Source organism: Manacus candei, unplaced genomic scaffold (genome assembly GCF_025592945.1).
Source record: "Manacus candei isolate 608988 ecotype Guabito, Panama unplaced genomic scaffold, ASM2559294v1 h1tg000027l, whole genome shotgun sequence".
NCBI classification, from domain to species: Eukaryota; Metazoa; Chordata; class Aves; order Passeriformes; family Pipridae; genus Manacus; species Manacus candei.
The window spans coordinates 6,753,953-6,772,947 of NW_026138075.1; the positions used below are offsets into that span (position 1 = coordinate 6,753,953).

Genomic DNA, 18,995 nt, shown 5'->3' on the forward strand with positions numbered 1-18,995 from the left:
AGTTAATGATGCTTAAAGTTTAGAGCAGGGTAGTCATCAAGTTAAAATAACTTAATGGTTGTCACACACATGGTGCTGTTTTTTTTCTGGTTTTTGTTAGTTTTGTTTTCTGTTTTTCTTTAGGATGGCACTGGCTGCAGTGGTCTTTAGTTCTACTACCTGGCTATCTGTCTTAGTAGGCAGAAGGTTCCTACTATTTCAGTTTACTTGCTGTTCAGTCTGGGTGTAAATATCCTCTCTTTTTCCTGTAACCTCATTGAAATTATTAAAATGGCTCCCACCAGCCCTGGATCACTGGTAATTCTTAACACAGTCAGCACTTCCAAAGCTTATCATCATTTGTGATTTACCAGTCTCATCAGTAATGTGTCATTTTTCAGGTATAACAGTATTTTGGTTAACAACTACAGTCAGACACGATGTAGGCAGAGAACACAAATTTTATTCCAGTTTCAGTTACAGTGAATCTGAACTTGAGGCAGTTGATGTAAGGAGTCAGTGAATATCTTCAGGAGCGTGCTTTGAAATTTTCAAACTACCATAATGAAAAAGAATCAAAATTCAGCTTTGTTTTGACTGGTGCTACATTAACGATGGTCTACATTTTTACTTCTTGCTGAAAAAGAGAATGGGTTTGAATTAATCACTTACCAACCGATTCTGCAGCTTAATGTCATTTTCATGAGGATACTACTGTTGCTTAATCAAACTGTTAAAATCAGGGATTCACAAATTATGACATTTTGGTTTAGAGGCCTTGGCTTACATTTGTACAATATGTTGCATAACTCCATTTTCTGCAGAACCTAATATATATTTTAGAGCTTTTTTCTATAAGCTTTTATGAGCTCACACCTCTCTCTTCAAGCCTTCTCCTTGAAACTCATCATAAAATAAGCATTGCAAATGAAGTATTTGTTGCTTTTACAGGAAGAGAAACAGTTACAAGAAAACACAAAAATATACCTGTTTAATCCATTATGAGGAAATACACATTTTAAACAGGCTGAACGCAATCCTCTTATATTAAAACTTAATAGTTTGTTAGCCATTTTCTTTCTTTTTTTAATCATGTAATTTATAAAAATTAGAAAGACCCCTGTTTTATTGAAAATTGGCAAAGTATTGTAGTTGCATTCCAATTAATGGATTCTTAAAACCCAGAGTATCCTTTTTAAATCTAATTCAAATTCGTAAACATTAGTATTTGTTTGTTTGTTTGTTTGCTTGATTTTTTTAATGAATATTTGGTTTTCAGGACTGATTAAAAAGAGTGTCCCTCAGCAGCCATTGAGTGTGAAGTGCTTTGTCAAGTCCTGCTGTCACCTGCATTCCCCTGACATTCCATCTGGTGAGGAACTTGACATGGCAGCAGCCCCTGCAAACGAAGAAGAAAACACAGGTTATAAGCATTTATAAATAAGCAATTAGAATCTTTTCCTATTCAACAAGCATTGGTATATTTTTGTGGTGTAGGAAAGGTACTTCCCATTTCAGTGCCCCTACTAAGATTCTCCCAAACCATGGAACACTCTCTCACGCTCCCCCTCCTTCTCCCTGCTGCAGCAGATTGGAGAGGAGAATTGGAGACAAAAAAAATCAAGGATCACGGGTTGAGATAAGAAAAATTTACTGGAAACAGCAATAAGATAAGAAAACTAATGGTAATAGCAACAATACTAGTGACAGAGGGTATAAGAAAATAAACGACTCACATGGGGAAAAAAATCAATAATATGTAATACTAACTAGACAGCTCCCTTTGCTGCATTTTCTCAAGTGGACTGAACCCCTTCTCCCTGGAAGAGAATCCCTTTCCCTCCCCCAGCAATGACATGAGGTGGTATAGCATAACCCGGCCATGCCCCCTCCTGGCTACTGCAAAAATTAACGCTGTCCTGGCTAGAACCAGGACATATATACTGACTCCAGCATCTAATGCCTAGCGATGGAAAAGCAAAAAGTCTTTTTTCCCTAATTTTGGTGTTGATTGCCCTTGCAGCCCTGGTTCATCAGCCATGCAGATCAAGGGCCCAGCCAGATGACAACAGAGTTTATTCCTGGCCCACCAGCGTGTCAGCTGTTCTTTTTCTTTCCTCAGGGAGTCGGCATAGGTGGGGCCTTGTCTCAGCATTGAGTCTGCACATACACAGTGCTCTGGCAAGCAAGCAGCAACTGCGGTTCCTGTGTGATGGTTGCAGCCATAAAATCTTACTACACATGGCATTTCAGTCTTTCTTCCTATTCTCAGTGAACTCTTAAAACACACACACGAACAAGACATGGAGAAAATTATCCTTTTAACACTCCTAGAAGTAGGCACACTAGAACATTCCCTACAGCAGTAGGTGTGGCAGCTTCAGAGAAATGAGACATTTAATTTATTGTCTCCCTTAAACTCATGAAATAAATCCCTTATCCTAGGGGGAAAGCACTAACTAAGCACACAGGCAATACTACAGTAAACTTATCTGTAACTTGAAGAAAATTTAGAAGTTATTAATAATGTTAGTTACTTTGTTCACTGCTTAGAAAAGTTTATTTCCTGTATATTGTTTCCTATATAAAGTAGCTCTACCTTAACAGAACTAACTAGATTGACTGCTCGTAAATGTTTTTCTCCTTACATTATCCCTAAGTGTCTGACCCAGACCTTCTAAAGGTCATAAAATGACTGTATACAGTGTTTTCAGAAAAAAAACACCCATAAATACACTCATCTCCCAAAAGATTATACAACCCTTGTTAACACCTTAATAACATGACATGCAATTTAGCCCTCTAAAAGTAGATTTTAGTTCCCAGTACTTACTTTCCTGCTGTTTCTTCAGGCGCTTTCTCCGATCGATGGCAGCCACCTCAGCTTTCAACAACAGGTAGCGTTTCCGAATTTCCTGCATTTTTGCTTGGAGAAGTGCTATACGTTCATCACTGGTCAAATTTTCCAAGTCATCTGAAAGTTAAACAATCTCTGTTAATTATTACGTTGCAGCATTTCTCAAACCTTCTGAATTTTGGTGAAATGGGAAGTACTCAAATCCTAGTGATCTGCTTTCAGGTAGCAGGCAGCAAAGCTGAGAAACACAGCTACAGCTGCTGTTTTTTATCACAAGCTTGTGTACCCGTAGCTGACTGACACAAACACACTGAAAGTTCTTCTTACGAGAAGGAGGAAACATGTCCAAGTTCACTAAGGTAAAATGGAAAGGGAAAAAGTTACAAATCAGTCAGCTAAGAGTCTGAACAAGAACTAGAGAGTGAGGAGTAAAGCAGCAAGAAAAACACCCAGGACTTATCACAGAACTAAGCAAACTGAGGATGGAATAATTTTAGTGGGAAAAAAAAACCCAAACAAGAAAATTCAAAAAGCCTTGTTATGTTATGTCACAAGGCCACACTAGCCATGTTTTGAAAATGATACTTACACACTTGAAAACTCCATTTGCAAACTTTGGGCAAACAATTATCCTGTTCTTTAAGATCAGACTCCCTCTCTCTATTTTGTCCACATTTGCCTGTGGGAAGATAGATCATTTCAAAAACAAAGCAACTTTCCCACCCAACCCAAAGCTTACCAGGAGCTGTTTCACTCTAAAATGACAGAATCCATCCTGGTCTGGCAGCTTGGCACACAGCTCTCTGCACCACTGGTGCCCAAGTACAGCACCACAGACCAGGTCTGTGATGGGGCCCCTCTAATTCTGGAATGCTGGGAAAGGGAAACATTTCACTGGAAGTACTGCCCAGTTAGTTGCTGTGGAGGTAGACTCAGAGCTGTTCTGTGGATCAATGGGAACCAAAATCCTACAGAGCTAGAGGGTGGATGAAAGTACCTGACTGTGTCTCCACAATCCATCCTGAAAACTGTATATTGCTGAAAGCATGTGTGCAAGAACATAAGGACATGGGATAAGGACACACTTCTTGGAAGGAGACTCTTGAATACAATCCAGCTGCTCAAGGTTCATATGGACAGAGTGCACTCTACTCTCCAAATGTATCATGGCAGCAGCACACTTTCTGCCTTAGAACCACTGCTATAAACAAATTGCCTGCATCAGAAAAAGCAAAGACACAGTGCAATGTGTTCCATGTGGGTGCCAAATTTATACACATCTTCTTACTTATGCTATACTTTTTAAAAAAGGCTTTGAACAACTGATTACTACATCCTCTGATTCACTTTTTTTACTATTCATTTCAAACAAATGGCACAGTACTTTCACACACTTCATTTCACACTGAGCTGCTGTACTTACTACTTTTACTCTTCTTTTGGTTGTTCACAGATGTTTTGAGGCTTGTTTTCTGCTTTTTTGAGGAGCTGTCTCTTTCCTGAGCATCTTGAAGGATTTTTTGGTCTCTAAACACTATAATGATGGGCAAAAAAGCCCCACAAAAACCCCACAAAAAGTAGAAAGAAACAGAAATAATAATAAAAAAAATGCTTGCAGTTCTGTGTGTTTTTCTCCAAGTCTATACATCTATAATTAACAAAGCAATAGAGATATATTTATTGAGGGCTACCTATTGACCTCTTTTAAACTCTTGCCTTTGTTTAAGGAAATGCATTTTGTTGCATTCTTTCAAAAGAACGGTTCCAACAGAATGACGAAGATAACACACCTTAAGAGCATTTTGAGAAAATTCAGTTAATTGTTAACTGAAAGAAACCACTTCTGTCATCTCAGGATTATAGTCAGACATGTACTTATTTCCTTAGTATTAATAATTTTTTAGGCACTACAACGCAGTGAAAGTAGCTGTACTTTTGATGGTACTGCAAAAGAGCCAGTCACTTTCACAAAGAAAAGTTTTGTATCCAACCTTGCCAACAGTTAAAAAGCAGGCAACAGTATACTGACATCATGTGCACAACTGTTGGCTGTATTTATTATCCCCTGTTCTCTAGTTGTCTCAGGATCGATCTGAAAAATCACATCTGAATGTGAAACCCAGCTAGGGTCAAGGCTTGATGTCAGGTTGGTTTTTTTCTTCTATGGATTTTTATATGTATTTATGTATTTTTTTTGAACATTAACTTCAGAAGGTGCAAGTTTGAAATGATTGCCCAAGCATGCAATAACTGGCACGTTCTCTCTTCCAAATAAACAGCTTACAGAGAATCAAGAAACAGCATTTTTACTTGTAAGCAGGGTACTCAAAATGTTTCTGTCTTGCTACAATGTATTACAGCCTGCTCTGGGCTATTCGCGTCAGGTCCGGTATAAGTGTCGTTCTTACACAGTTCTTTTCCTCATTGAAACCATCACAGTTCCTAATGAAAGGCCAAGAAACTTCCTGGCAGTATTTTATTTTCTAGATGACTATGCCATTTCCACACAGTTGAAGTAGACAACAGGCTACTACTTCCTTCAAAAATTCACTTCCCAGCAGTGTGACCATAACAGAAGGAAGATACATCAGCAGTGCTAAAATGAGAGTTGGTTAGTTTGAAGACAGCTCTGTTTGCCCTTTAATTTACCGTTTTCAGCGTGCTCTGGCTCTGGTTGCTTACTACTACTGGAGCTGACACTGACATTGAAATCTGTTGTACAGCTATTTCCCTCACACTGGAGATCTTGCAGCCCTGCTACAACACTGTGTGCCTTTACTGTGCCATCCATTTCACTTCTGATGCTTTGTATCTCTTCTTGATTTGGTGGAAGACTCCCAGAGACGGTGACACTGGACTGGCTACAGGACTCCACTACAGTTACAGACAAAGGAGTATTTAGCACTGAATACTCCTCCTCCTTCTCTCTGTCAGTTTTATTCTGGGTGAAAGAACAGATTAAGAACTCTTCTCATTCGAGCAATTGTAAAATTGTAATCCTACAATTAATCACCTCTTACAGTTATTGTAAACATCCAACCTGCAAAGGAAAGCTCTCATCTTTGTTTAAAAGATTAAAAATACCTTCCTACAGTCCATGCTGAGACCTTTCAACTGAAGACAGGGACTTTGTCAACACTGAAACAAACTGGGAAAAAAACCCCAGCCAACCAAGTGGTGTAGGAGCAGTGGCAGTGCAGGATGCCAGGCTTAGTGGCCGTTGGGCAGTTGGGCAGCTCTGGGCCGTTGGGCAGTTTTGGGCTGTTGGGCAGTTGGGCAATGTCCTGGCACACGGGTTCCAGAGGTTCCATGATGCTGCAGGGCAAGAGGGTGGGGCAGGAGGAGTGCTGACACCTGTGGCAGAAGGAAAAGCTTCCTTGCAGCCCACTGCCCAAGGAACCTAACTTAGGCCTAAGTATCAGTTTTAAAAGAATGAATTTTGAAAGAAATGCTCAGAAATAAAATGATAGGGGCGCACGTATGGACTAGTCATAGGTTTGCTCTCCAGAGTCATCAGAAGGAGCTCTTAAATTTCACACATACACATACCCTCTGGAGCTGGCTCCCAGCATTGATGATGAAATGGATCCTTCTCACTTGTTTTCTATAAATTCATATGTAAATTTCAATTAAAAAAAAAAAAAAAAACCACAAAAAAAACGCAACACCCCCCCTCCAAAAAAAAAAAAAAAAAAAAAAAAAAGAAAAATAGAAAGAAGGAAAGAGAAGCTTCCCCTCCCCACTCCAAAGAGAAAAAGCAAAATCTTGATAAGAAAAGGTTTTGTCTTTAAAAGGCTGGGAAGTCACTTTTTCTGTCAAGTATTCATAAGCCCTCCTGGCTGCCAGGGCACTGCTGACTCATATTCAACTTGCCATCAAACAGGACCCATAGGTCCCTTTCCATGGCACTGCTTTCTAGCCTCTCATTTCCCAGTCTGTACAAACATCCAGGGTTGTCTTGTCCCAGGTTGGTGGAGGTCTCTCTGCAGGGCCTCCCTGCCTTCAAAGGAGTCAACAACTCCTCCCAGTTTTGTGTCATCTGCAAACTTGCTCAGCATCCCTTTCAGTCCTGCATCCAAGCAATTTACAAAGATGTTGAAGAGCACTGGGTCGAGGATGGAGCCCTGCAGAACCCCACTAGTGACCAGCTGCCAGATGTCACCCCCTTTATTACCCTCTGTGATTGACCTGTGAGCCAATTGCTCACCCACCCCACGATGTGTTTATCCAACTGTGTGCTGGACATTTTGTCCAGAAGGACACTACAAGTGACAATATCTGAAAACCAAAAATATTACGTCTACTGGCTTCCCTTGATAAACTAGGTGGGTTACTTTGTCATAAAAGGAAATCAGATTTCATTTGGGGGAAGTCCAAAAAGACAATGGCTGCTGCTCTGGATTCTTCCCCCTGCTCTCAAGGCTCCTGTATTTCCTGTATTTCTGGAAACATCTTCACAGTTAAGGCATTCAAGCCCAGTTTATCTGAACTGTCTTAGAATGAGAGCTTCGAGGGTTCCTTCAAGGTCAATAAAGAAATTCAGGCTTGATATGTGAGAAGATGAGAAGACAAAACCAGTTTGTTCTCATGGATCCTGGGCTCTCCGGAATTGTGAGCAGGGTGCCTGTGGCCCTTACACAAGACTCCAAGGAGGGCAGCAACTCCAGCTCCTTTCTGTGGATGTGGGGTCAGGATCCATCGCTGGTGCTTTTGAGGAGCATCAACACACTGGCTTCCAGAAGCATGGAGACTTGGCAAGCAGAGAAGGACCTGGCACTGTGGGCAAGTGCCAGTGGGAGTGGATGAGGTTGAACAAAAACACCCCTTTCTGCTTCTCCCTGCAGCAGGAACAAGATGCACAGGGGTAGGAGACTCTCACCCAGGGCTGGCCACCGACCACCCAGGTGTTCCAAATCCTGGCTTTGCACAGGGAAAGGCAATGAGGAGAGGAGGCAATATCCAGCCGCAGGCAGTCCATGCTGACTGGTCCCACCATGATCCTGCTCAGAGGAGACCTTAGCAAGGTGACCAAGGCCACATGAGGCAGATGGCTGAGGGAGAGTAACACGGAAATCAGGAAGCTGAAAACAAGAAATGGTATTTCCCTTTTTTTATTTCTGGCACTGTGCACCTGCAGAGGGGAATATTCCATGGTGACATCACTCAGTGGTGGAGGGTGACCTACTAAGTAGCAGACTGTGACATCACTGGGGAATGGATTGTAACATCACATCTCTTTCTGATTATATCTGGGCTCTGGCAGAGCCTGAGCCAATCTGGTTCTAGCCTTGACTCCAGCTGAGCGAGAGTGTGAGGTCTGGAGCATCTAGTCAGGCTTCTTCAAGTGCTGGGTGGTGTGTTGGGAGCTGCCTTTGGCAGCTGCCATCGCAGAGCTATCAGCAGTGTTTTCCCAGCCCTGCTTGGTTCAGGCAGCCTGGCGCTATAGGTAGCAGTGAAGGTCGGCTGCCTTCAGTAGCTGTAAAGGGAAAACACCCCCCTGGGGTGGGGCAGATGATTGGATTCAGGGAACCAGGAGGGTGTCCTTCTTGAGAGAGCTGGGCATTTCTTTTTCCCCTTGCTGGGATAGTCAGGAGGGCTGTCACACAGTCGCACAGTTCTCTCCTGCTCTGTGTGACGCCAACAACAGGGAGCATCTCCTGGTCCTCAGCTCTTCCCAGTGTGCTGCAGAGCACAAAAATGGCCATGGAGACAGCCTGGACCTGCCCCATCTGCCAGGACACTCGGAGGAGCAGGGCTTCTGTTCTGCCCTGTCGCCACCAGTTCTGCCTGAGCTGCATCCTGCAGTGGGCACAGAGAAATCCATCGTGCCCACTCTGCAGAACACCGATAGATGCTGTCAGGTTTTCTGAGCAGGGCAGATGGGACTCTCTTCTGTTTGTCATCACGCATCCTGGAGAGTCACCACAGGCCAGCAGCCAGGCAAGACGAGCTTCTGGAGAGTCACCAGAGACTCCTACAGTGGGGAAAAGAGGTCCCCAGTATCCTGGGGCATCCCCTTCATCTTCTCCGCAGGGGACAGTGTCCCCACCTGAGCAGGGGGCTGCAGGGCCAGAGCCCCTGGGTGGCATTCTGCCCGAAGTGTGGGCAGAACTTTTCCAGCGACAACAGCATCTCCTGGACCCTGTGCTGCCCTGGCTACGCCAGAGGCTTGAGGAAATTTACTGCAACTGGTGGTTGCCAGTACAGGTTGCTGAGAGCAGAATCCTGTCTGATCTCTGTGTCTATGGTCTACATGAGGAGACCTTGATCCTTAGGCTGCAGAACCACCTCAGAGGACATGCAGCACCACTGGTTCGTGAGCTTATCAATGTTATTGTGAGCCAGTGCAGCGAGGAGGCTCAGAGGCTTCTGCACTCCCACACTGATGGAGAGGAAACAGGTAGGCCTGAGGCCAGTATCAGCTCCAGCAGCTCCAGGTCCAACAGCTTCCATGAGGGGATTTCTGTCAGTGGCACCACAGACTCTAATGTGGAGAAGGAAGCTTAGTATATCAGAGGCTGCCCTCCATGAGAGTCACAGCTTGCCCCCATCTATACCTGTTCCTGCAGAGCAGGACTAGCCCCAGGAGGAGCCAGGGCAGGCAGAGGCAGTGGCAGGTCCTTCTTCCCAGGGCTGCAGCCTCAGCCCCCCACTCCCGGCCAGGGCAGGGCCAGCTTGGCCACAGGGCCCTGGGCATACCCAAAAGAGGAGGGCCCCTGGCTCCTAGGGTCCTCAAGATCCTCCCCAGAGCAACAAGAGGCCAAGGCAGGGACCTGCCTGAGCCCTGCAGACCTGAGGGACCCTTGTCATCACTTCAGATGAAGTGGTGAAACCTGGGGCCAATGTCCATGGCACCTTCCAGAAGCTGCCTCAGTTTCCCAGGTCTGGTTTCCAGAAGGTGCCTGGTGAGGTCGCCACTGGGAGAGTGCCTCAGCACCAAGGATCTGAGAAAATGTATAAATGTCCAAGTCTCTCAGTAGCTGGGAGAGCTTGATATACTGAAACACAAGCCCATTTGAAAATTTGGTCCCAGATGCAACCTAGCTTGTTAAAAGGTAGTTTGGACCAAGAACCAAAAAGCTGTATGAAGAAAACAGGGTTTGGATACAGTTCTCAGTTCTTGCAACTTTAATTACTAATTAGAAATGGCACATACTGTGTGCTTGGACAGAATCCACTTCAAACAATATATTAATAATATTTAAATATATACAATTAGCAAATGTTCTATTTAATTAGTTAGTTAAATTAAATATTTACTTCTCAAACTAGCTGTAAGTTTCATTATATATCATTTGTATACATAAATTATATCATTATTATAAATTGAAATAATATTATAATTATTATAATAAAATTACTTTAACAAATATTTGTTTGATTAATTAATTAAACATAATTAATTAATCTATTATAATATAGTATTTATATATTAATATATAATAATATATTCCTGTATTAGTAACAAGTGACAATGTGCCCCATACCCACTCTAATACAGTGGCTGATCATTTTGTTACATTACACTAATTATTGATCAGCAAGGAGTCCACTGAGGTGGAAGAATGGGCAAGGATGAATAGTTTTTGAATGTTTTTTCCCTCCTCTCAGAGTGTTCATGCACATTTCCTCCCCTTCTCCTCCTCTGTGAACTGCACACCTATGGAAGATGTTTTTTTTATTTTGAAACAGGTGGGAGCTGTGTTTCAAAGTGTGACTTTTGATCATGATCTCTCTGGAGTCAGACTCCAGAGTCCCCTGGACACCTGATCCTAATTTTGAGGAATCCGTCTACCGCATGGATCTATCCCGGAGCTGTTGTTCCCAGAAGTATGTAATACCTTGGAGCGGTGTTTCAGAAGTCAAGCGTCCCAGAGTCTCAGTTTAGCCATCTATCAGCCTCTGATGACCTAAAGTTCTCGAAGGGAACTGGCTCTGCTTTCCTGATTTTTTGCTGCACAATGGAGTTTTGGAAAATCTCGTGAACTTCAGTTCTTGCTGGAATTTCTTGTAAAGAAATATCAAGTTTCTCATGGGCTCACTCAACAAAGGCGGAGCCATTCCAGACCTTCTCACAAGGAAACCGGCCATGACAGTACTGCACATGTACGTGGAAAACCCATTTTCCTAAGTCATTACTTTCCTTGTCTAGTCTTACAGTAAAATTAGTCTGCTGAGAAACAATTGCTGTAACTGAATTGAAAGCCTGCTAGACAACACTCATTCTGAAATACAGATTTAATAAAGTCATATATGAAACCAAACATGAATACCGACAGAGAGTCTTTATAATACTATTATATGTATTTTCTATTGGTAGGAGAAATTTCTGTGGTCTTTTTTTCAATCCCCCAGTTACAAAGCAAGCAAAGTACAACTGAATGCTTTCAGCTCGTGCAGAGAAACCCAGAGTGCCTGCTCTGTAGAAGACCAATAGAGACTTTCAGGTTTTCTCAGCAGGGTAAATGGGCCTATGTACAGTTTGCCATCAGCTTCCCTAGAGAGTTGCCAGAGACCACTCAGGCAGGGAAAACTCTTTCCTGCCTGGGTGAGAACTGCCCCTATCACCCTGTGGTGTCCCTTCCATCTTCTCCACAGGGGACAGAGCCCATGGGTGTCCCCCTGCCTGAGGTCTGGGCAGCATCTTTCCAACAACAGCAGCATCTCCTGGACCCTGTGCAGCCTTGACTGTGCCAGAGGCTGGAGGGAATGTACCGGGACCGATGGTGGCTGGTAGAGGCAGCAGAGAGCAGCATATGGCATGATCTCTGCATCTATGATCTGGATGAGGACATCTTAGTCCTGAGACAGTAATAGCTTTGGCTACAGCCACTATTAAATCTTGAAAAAACTTTATGAAGTAAGACTCTTCATTTCCTATTAATATAAAGGCTGAAATTGACATATTTTAGGGGATTTACTGAAATTATATGTCAAGTAGATACACTATCCTAGGAGAGTAGAATAAAAAAGACTCGTTACCAAAAAAAAAAAAAAAAACCAAAAAAAACCAAACAAAAACCATAATACAATAATGCTGAATGAGAATCATATATCTGAAAGGGGCACAAAATTAGTGATGGCCCAGGGGTTTAATAGCAGAGGGATTTCTTTTGGTGTTCAGTTTATAAAAGAGTAAATTTTAGAAACCACATGGCCTTGTAACAAGAGATAAGAAAACCACCTTTTCAGGAAGGATGAAAAATAGTTATTTAAAAAATCATATTCTTTTAAAATATTTTTAAAAATAAAAGCCAAAGAGGAGCAACTATTTTGATTTGGTAAAGAAAAATCCACCAGCAGGATGGATAATCGACAACTTTGTTGTCAAACACTGTGAAAAAATTTTGTTTTTGCAAAAATTGAAACAGTTATTTGTCAATCACTATTTACTATAAACTCTGCTGTGCTGATCAAAGGGCTGGAAGTGTGCAATCCTGCATTGGAGGTATATAAGAGGCTGGAATTTCACCTGAGACATCGTTCCGATGTTTTTGAATCAAGAGTCTAAGCAAACTTTGCAGCTTTTCATGTTTCCTTAATTTTCAGTATCAACTTTTTTATTTTCTCTTGCTGATTGGAAACCAGAGCTGTTTCAAAGCTGAACTCAGTGTATCCCCATAAAGATTTCACATTGGGTGAAGTCTTTTTAGAGCCAAAATCTAATGCTTGTGCTGGAAACTGTATGTACTGTATTTTGTGCACAGAATAAGAAGGATTTCAAATACAACATGGGGAAAATTTAGGGAATTTGGGATAACTATGCCACGAGGTGGAGGTCTGACATCATTGAATCACATGGAACACAGACAAGAAAACTGAGATGATGTTAAGGGCTGCTTGTCCTCTTACAGTAATTATGAAATCAGATCGAACAAGCAGGGAGACATCAATGCTAGTTCTAGACCAGCTGGTAGTGGTTGTCCTACCCTTATTACATTTGCTAGCAGCCATCAGGGGGCTCTCAGGGTGCAAGTAATTGTAGGCCACATGCTGGTGGAAGCATTTGATGGGCTTACTCTTAGTTATTGCTGGCAAAGGACAGTAACCGTGAAGAAGCAAAGCAAGAAAAGATTATTTCTTTCCCCTTTTGTGTAAGGTTTTAAGGATTCTTGTCTTACTTGGCTACATCCTGAGTTTATAAATGATGGTCGCAATTTCAGGGGGAAAAGGTAGGAAGAAGGTAGAAGGAGAGATTGTAGCACTGTCTGCACTGTGTGGTTTGGAATGTCCCTGTCTAAGGTGTGCTGGGAAGTTTGGTGTTGGGCTGATGGCTAAGCAGTGTGACAAGACATCATGGGTGATGCAGACTTGTCCACTACAGGCTGGGGCATGGTTTGCAGTCCCGCTGCTGCAGAGGGGCAGGCCTTCCTCCTACCTGCATCAGTATGTCATCAGCCTGTTCTTGCAGCAGCACTGCTCTGGGGCAGAGCTCTGACCCAACCACTCCTTTTGGAAGGCAGCTCCTCAGACAAGTCACTGCCCCCCTGCATCTCCTGCAGAAGCTTGCTGGCTGTCCTGCACCAGCCAGGACTGACCACAGAGGGCATATTCCAGAAAGCTGGCAGTGAGAGAGCCCTTCAGAAGCTGCAGGAGGCCCTGGACCACAGCACAGATGTCGATATGGGAAGCCAGCCTGCACTGCTGTTGGCTGTCATCCTCAAGGTGACTGATTCTGATCTGCAGCTGGAAGAGTTCCTGGCTAGGCTGGAATCTTCAAAGGCTCACAAGGATACCCTGGCATTGCAAGGCTTCCTCTGAGGCACTCCCTTGAAGCTCCTCATCAGGGGCCTCTGTGAGGACTGGATGGCAGCAAAGCAGACGGCCAGCAGGGAGGAAGAGATCTGTGACCTGCGTCATAGGCAGCATGGGCAGCAGCTTGCCTCTTGTGCAGGGACTGGGAGAAGCCTGGAACTTGCCTGAAAGGGATTGGTCTCCTTAAAACACTGTGGTTTTGGGCAGCTTGCTGTTGCAGGTTTGGGGGCAGATTTTGGGGGAATGGACAGGGAGCCTTTGTGTGGGCTTGTATGATAGCAGGCAATGGGAGGCAATGACATGCTTCCTTCCTCAAGCACAGGAGCCCTGACTGCTGGCTGAGAGCACATGGAAAACTGCACAACACAGCTGCTGGCTGTCCCTTCCCCTGTGCGAGTTTTGGGAGTGGCTGTGGGCAACATTTGCTCGATGAATGTTGCCTTGCTGTCCCCTCAGGGTGGACAAGAAGTTGTCTGTAGAAAACTTCCTCCTCCTCAAGCAGCTGCTTGCAGTGCTCCGACATATTGGCCAGCACGTGCCCACCAGCAGAACGACCTCCAGCAGCCTGGCCGTCTGCCTGGGGCCAAACTTGCTGAGCCTGCTCAAGGAGGACCTGCTCAAGGCCATGCTAGTGGTGACTGAGAAGGTAAAGCTGCCTTGAGCAGCCAGGTGCAGCCTCCCCAGCCCACCCGAGCCGGCCGCCCAGAGGGCCTTGGCAGCCCCTTCTATTCAACAAATGCTGGTGGAGTAGCTGCCTGGAAGAGCTGCCCCACAGCCACAGCCTTCTATGCAGAGGCAAGGCTCAGGAGTCATGCATGACATGCTTTCAGGCACCCGGGCTGAGACCAAGACTTTGATGTGTGCAGATGACAGTGCTGGAGAAGTTCATGATGGAAGACTTTGATGAGATCTTTGGGGAGGAGTTGGCTCAGGCAACCAAGCATCTTGATAAGTGAGCTGTGCATGGAAACGTACCCTTGGGGTGGCTCTAAGACAGGTGCTAAGGCCTTGAGAACTGGAAGGGTGTCCTTCTCGAGGGGCCTGAGCGTTTCTTCCTACGCTCCCCAGGACAGATTGTGACCACAGCATCTCCATTTTGCAGTGTGTGACACCTTTTGGTAATACCAGAACCAGTCATGGGGAGCATCTTCTCATTCTTATCTGACCCCAAACTTCAGGAAGGCATACCCTGACATTGTGTTTAGAGTTACCTGTGCTATTTATTTTGAAGAAACACCAGAAACAAAAAGATGAGGTGCTAAATGTTATGACTTTTCCTTCTTCAACTGCCTTTATTCATTTTTTTCTTTTCTCCAACAAAAGGATCTCCCAATATACAAACTGAATGTGTCTGAAAAGAGTTTCCTAAGTTTTAAAAATTACTGTGTAATATTTTCCCTGTGCTTTGGGTTTTTCATTTTGGTTGGTTGGTTTTGATTTAGGTTTCACTTTAGTTTGGTTTTGTTGTTTATTCATTTATTTGCAACCTACCTGTATTGTTCATGGGAATCATGCATCTGGTATTACATACTCTTTCTATCCATAAGTTGCTCTGTGTTTCCATTTCTTCCTTCTGTCCTTTTATAATCCTCATTTTTACCTTAATGCATAGGTCCTTTCCCCCTCACTCTCCTTTCTGATTAAATTGAACTCTAATTCTGTCAAGGAAACTTTCCTGTCTGACCATTCAGAGGCCACCCTGGCAGTCACACTCCTACCACCAGAGACTTTAACTGCTAGGACAGAAGTCCCTTTGCTGTTAAGCAGAAATTGTAGAGAGCCAATCTTCCACTTGTGACTCCTCTAAAAGCATCACTGGGGTGCTTTTTCAGGGTCCTGGCTACATCCTGCGTGAAAAGGCACTGCTATAATGACCCAGATGTGACGGCCTCTTGCAGTGCTGGGGAAAGTCCAGGGGCTGAGGACCTCTCTGGGTGATACTGGGACCCCTGTGGAGAGCAACCTCTGACATGCTGTGTTGGTCTGAGTACCATAGGGGTGGACATCTTATTGTGATGTCACAAAGTAGTGGAGGCTGATGTCACTGGCAGTGGACTGTGACATCACCAGATTAGATTGTCACCATGTGTCCCTTACTGTTTAAATTAGGGTGCTGGCAGAGCCTGGCCTGCTCTGGCTTACGCCTGGACTCCTGTTGAACATGTCCGTGAGTGTTGAGCCAGGCTTTTCTCACAGCTGGGTGCAGCCATTGGCAGCTCTCAGTGCCCAGCCTGGAGCCACTAGTAGTGTTGAGTTTCTTGGCTCAGGCCTGAGTTGCCAAGCCTGAGTTGCTTGGCTCAGGCAACCAAGCATCTTGATAAGTGAGCTGTGCATGGAAACGTACCCTTGGGGTGGCTCTAGGACAGGTGCTAAGGCCTTGAGAACTGGAAGAGTGTCCTTCTCGAGGGGCCTGAGCGTTTCTTCCTACGCTCCCCAGGACAGATTGTGACCACAGCATCTCCATTTTGCAGTGTGTGACACCTTTTGGTAATACCAGAACCAGTCATGGGGAGCATCTTCTCATTCTTGTCTGACCCCAAACTTCAGGAAGGCACAGACAAGGCCACAGAAACAGAGTGGAACTGCCCCATCTGCCGTGATACTCGAGATGACCTTGCTTATGTAATGCCCTGTCTCCACCAGTTCTGCCTGGGCTGCATTATGCGTTGGGCAGAGATGCAAATAGTGTGCCCACTCTGCAGAGACCTGATAGAGTCTGTCAGGTTTTCTGTGCAGACAGATAGCTATATAGACTGTGTCTTCACAGCCCCCGAAGATGCCAGCAGCTGGGCAGGAATAACTCTTGGACAGCTAGTTAGAAACAACCCCTATCACTTTGCAGCATCCCCTTCACGTTCTCCACGGGGGATATTGCCAGCAGCTGAGCCAGGGGGTGCAGGAACAGAGCCCGTGGGTGGACTCCTGCCTAGGGTGTGGGCAGAACTTTTCCGAAGAGACGAGCATCTCCTTGATCCTGTGGTGCCCTGGCTGCGGCAGGAGCTGGAGGCAATATATGGGACCAGGTGGTGGATGGCGAGGATTGCAGAGAGCATCATCCTGCATGCTGTGTCCATCTGTGGTCCAGCTGCGAATGTCTTGGTCCAGGTGCTGCAGGACTTCCTCGAGGAACATACAGAACCTCTGATCCATGGCACCATCAGCATCATTGTTGACCAGTGCAGTGAGGAGGCTCACAGGCTGCTGCACTCCCCTGCTGTCCCAGAGGACGACAGCAGCTCTGTGGCCACCGTCAGCAGCACCCAGCGCGGTACTCCCGCCCCCCATTCCACCCCTGCCAGAAGCTCTACGAGCTCCAGCACAACGCAACCTGCCCTCGGCAGCCCCCACGCGTCTGCTCCCGTCCCTGCAGACCAGGAAGAACTGCAGGAGGCGGGGATGGCAGAGGAGGAGGAGCTGGGGGAGGAGGCGATGACAGAGGAGGAGGAGTTGGGGGAGGGCGAGGAGCTGTGGGAGCAGGAGGAGCTCGGGGAAGAGGCGGGGGAACCTGGCAGGGTGGAGGAAAATAACCTTGAGGGCATCCCCGGCATCCATCAGGGGGGTATTCCCGCCCTCCCCCCAGCCCCTGGCAGCAGCCCTGTAGGCTCCAACGTAGAGGACCGACTCAGCACATCGGAAGCTGTGCTCCACAGCCCACACCCCCCTGTTCCCGTTCCAGCAGAGCAGGAGGAGTTGGAGCAGGCAGCAGCGGCAGGTCCCTCTGCCCAAGGCGGCAGCCACAGCCCCTCCGCTCCCAGCCGGGGCCGGGACGGGGACCCTTTCCGCAGGAGGCCTCGGCGTGCCCCAAGGAGGAGAGCTGCCAGGTTCTCGGACTCTCCCCAGCCCTCCAATAGACCACCCCATCCGCAGCACTAGCCGGGCTTCATTCAAGAGAAAGGAAATATATTGCTATTTCCCTTACAGAGTCTCTGGGTGCTGCTTTCTCTACCTTCTCCTGGTATCTTTCCCTGACCCTTCACCCCACCATGAGCCAAGGCCACCTGGAGCCCCGGGACGCTATTGCCAGTGCTCCTCCCACAGGAATTCCTGCTGCAACCGCAAAAATGGAGGATAAGTAAACTGAAACTTAGGCAAAAATATAGCAGCAAAATTTATTAAAGATTTATATAAATTGCAAATAAGCAAAACAGCGTGCTGGGCTGCCGGGGAGACCCCTGCTCCACACACGGCCAGCAAAGCAGTGGGCAAAACCAGTATTCTTTATACTATTGTCAATTCCCTTCCCATAGTCACTTGTTATCCTTCTTTTGGATCCGAGTTCGCAAGTCTGGTTCTGGTTGGTTCTTTTGCAAACTCGCTTTTAGTTGCCAGGTACTTCCCTTTCCATAGTCTTAGGTAATTTTTAGTCCTTGAGGCCTACTGTGTGAGTCTCTTCCAGATGTCCATCTTGGATACTTTTTATCGTCTTCATTCTTGACCCTTTGATCCTTGTCCTTCCCTTCCTTACTTTAAGCGTACACTTTTAGACAATATACAAAAGACTTATTCAGTAAGACATAACAACTTGTTTTGTCAGCTTAGAAACTGCAGCTGCAGGACTATCAGCTTATAGTACTGACAGATTAATTGTCCATTCTGTAATTTACAGTCCACCGGCCTTAACAGAACCTTGATTACAAATATATATATATATAAATATAACATGCAATACTATTAAAAGAGTAAATTACTACAACTATTACAACTATTACTACTACTAATTTGATGAGTAAATTATGTTACAACTACTAATCTATTACAGAGGAGTTTCTGGAAAAGCCTGAAAGGGGAGGATTGCATTTGCAAAGGAGAACATGCCAAATCGAGGCTGCTGGTGCCTGTGCCCATATGGAATTACTGTGTTGCTCCCTGCATTGCCATTCTCTGCTGCCAAAGGGACAGGAGGGACCTAGCAGCCCCCTGGTCAGAAGGGTTTCTGGGAAAACAGGCTGAGGAGGGACTGGTCCTGCCAGCCAGTCATGATATGCCATGGGACTGAAAGAGTAGTGTCCTTTCCAGGGTACATGGCACTGGGGCTTCAGAGCACAAGTTCTCTGCATCCAAACACCACTTTGTAGGGATAACCAGAGCTCTGTGGCTGATCACAGCACTCTCTCAGAGCAGATTTGCTCTGACAAAAGTAAATTGTGGGCATGATGCTCCATGAAAAGCTACAGTCTCATGAAAGGATGTGCTTCATTGAAGACACTCCTCAGTTGAGCCCTTGACTGATCCTTAGGAACTGTCCAGTGGCCTTCTTGGTAGACAGGTTATACATTTAGGAAAGAGAGAAACTTTTGAAAGTGAAAAAGCAGGGGGTTTGCAAGGTAAACTACATGAAGAAGACAGCCACGTTCAGAAAGGGTAAAGGAGCACTAGCAGAAGCGTATGCAACTAAGGCCGTCAT

At 45.3% G+C, this 18,995-nt stretch overlaps 3 protein-coding genes across 3 annotated transcripts; 2 read left to right on the forward strand and 1 right to left on the reverse strand.

Annotated features, from left to right (window-relative positions):
• Positions 1-481: 481 nt before the first annotated feature.
• LOC127471937 (AT-rich interactive domain-containing protein 4B-like) lies at positions 482-6,087 on the reverse strand. The gene is made up of 7 exons (XM_051789470.1): positions 5,921-6,087; positions 5,486-5,777; positions 4,260-4,370; positions 3,426-3,515; positions 2,813-2,953; positions 1,327-1,378; positions 482-616 (listed from the first exon to the last, which is right to left on the reverse strand). Exons 1-7 carry the CDS (start codon positions 5,933-5,935, stop codon positions 607-609), a joined length of 711 nt encoding a protein of 236 aa, XP_051645430.1. The 5' UTR covers positions 5,936-6,087; the 3' UTR covers positions 482-606.
• A 2,013-nt stretch (positions 6,088-8,100) lies between these two features.
• On the forward strand, positions 8,101-11,126 carry LOC127471935 (E3 ubiquitin-protein ligase Topors-like). Its single transcript, XM_051789468.1, has 2 exons — positions 8,101-9,236; positions 10,529-11,126. Exons 1-2 carry the CDS (start codon positions 8,534-8,536, stop codon positions 10,558-10,560), a joined length of 735 nt encoding a protein of 244 aa, XP_051645428.1. The 5' UTR covers positions 8,101-8,533; the 3' UTR covers positions 10,561-11,126.
• Positions 11,127-11,545: 419 nt separating this feature from the next.
• Positions 11,546-17,480, forward strand: LOC127471863 (E3 ubiquitin-protein ligase Topors-like). The gene is made up of 5 exons (XM_051789256.1): positions 11,546-11,646; positions 13,339-13,581; positions 14,048-14,237; positions 15,701-15,758; positions 16,359-17,480. The coding sequence occupies exons 1-5, from the start codon at positions 11,546-11,548 to the stop codon at positions 17,462-17,464; spliced, it is 1,698 nt and encodes a 565-aa protein (XP_051645216.1). The 3' UTR covers positions 17,465-17,480.
• The last annotated feature ends 1,515 nt before the right edge of the window (positions 17,481-18,995 follow it).

Bases quoted from the DNA above. Each gene is read 5' to 3' on its own strand.
- LOC127471937 (XM_051789470.1), bottom strand. The intron at 4,371-5,485 runs GTAAATTAAAGG...CCATCATTATAG, and splicing joins GCCAGAGCACGCTGAAAACG to TGTTTAGAGACCAAAAAATC. The intron at 2,954-3,425 runs GTAAGTATCATT...TTTAACTTTCAG, and splicing joins CAAATGGAGTTTTCAAGTGT to ATGACTTGGAAAATTTGACC.
- LOC127471935 (XM_051789468.1), top strand. From the start codon at position 8,534: ATGGCCATGGAGACAGCCTGGACCTGCCCCATCTGCCAGGACACTCGG. The intron at 9,237-10,528 runs GTAGGCCTGAGG...ATTTTGAAACAG, and splicing joins CACTGATGGAGAGGAAACAG to GTGGGAGCTGTGTTTCAAAG.
- LOC127471863 (XM_051789256.1), top strand. From the start codon at position 11,546: ATGTACCGGGACCGATGGTGGCTGGTAGAGGCAGCAGAGAGCAGCATA. The intron at 11,647-13,338 runs GTAATAGCTTTG...CATCTCCTGCAG, and splicing joins GACATCTTAGTCCTGAGACA to AAGCTTGCTGGCTGTCCTGC. The intron at 14,238-15,700 runs GTAAAGCTGCCT...TGTTTAAATTAG, and splicing joins TGCTAGTGGTGACTGAGAAG to GGTGCTGGCAGAGCCTGGCC.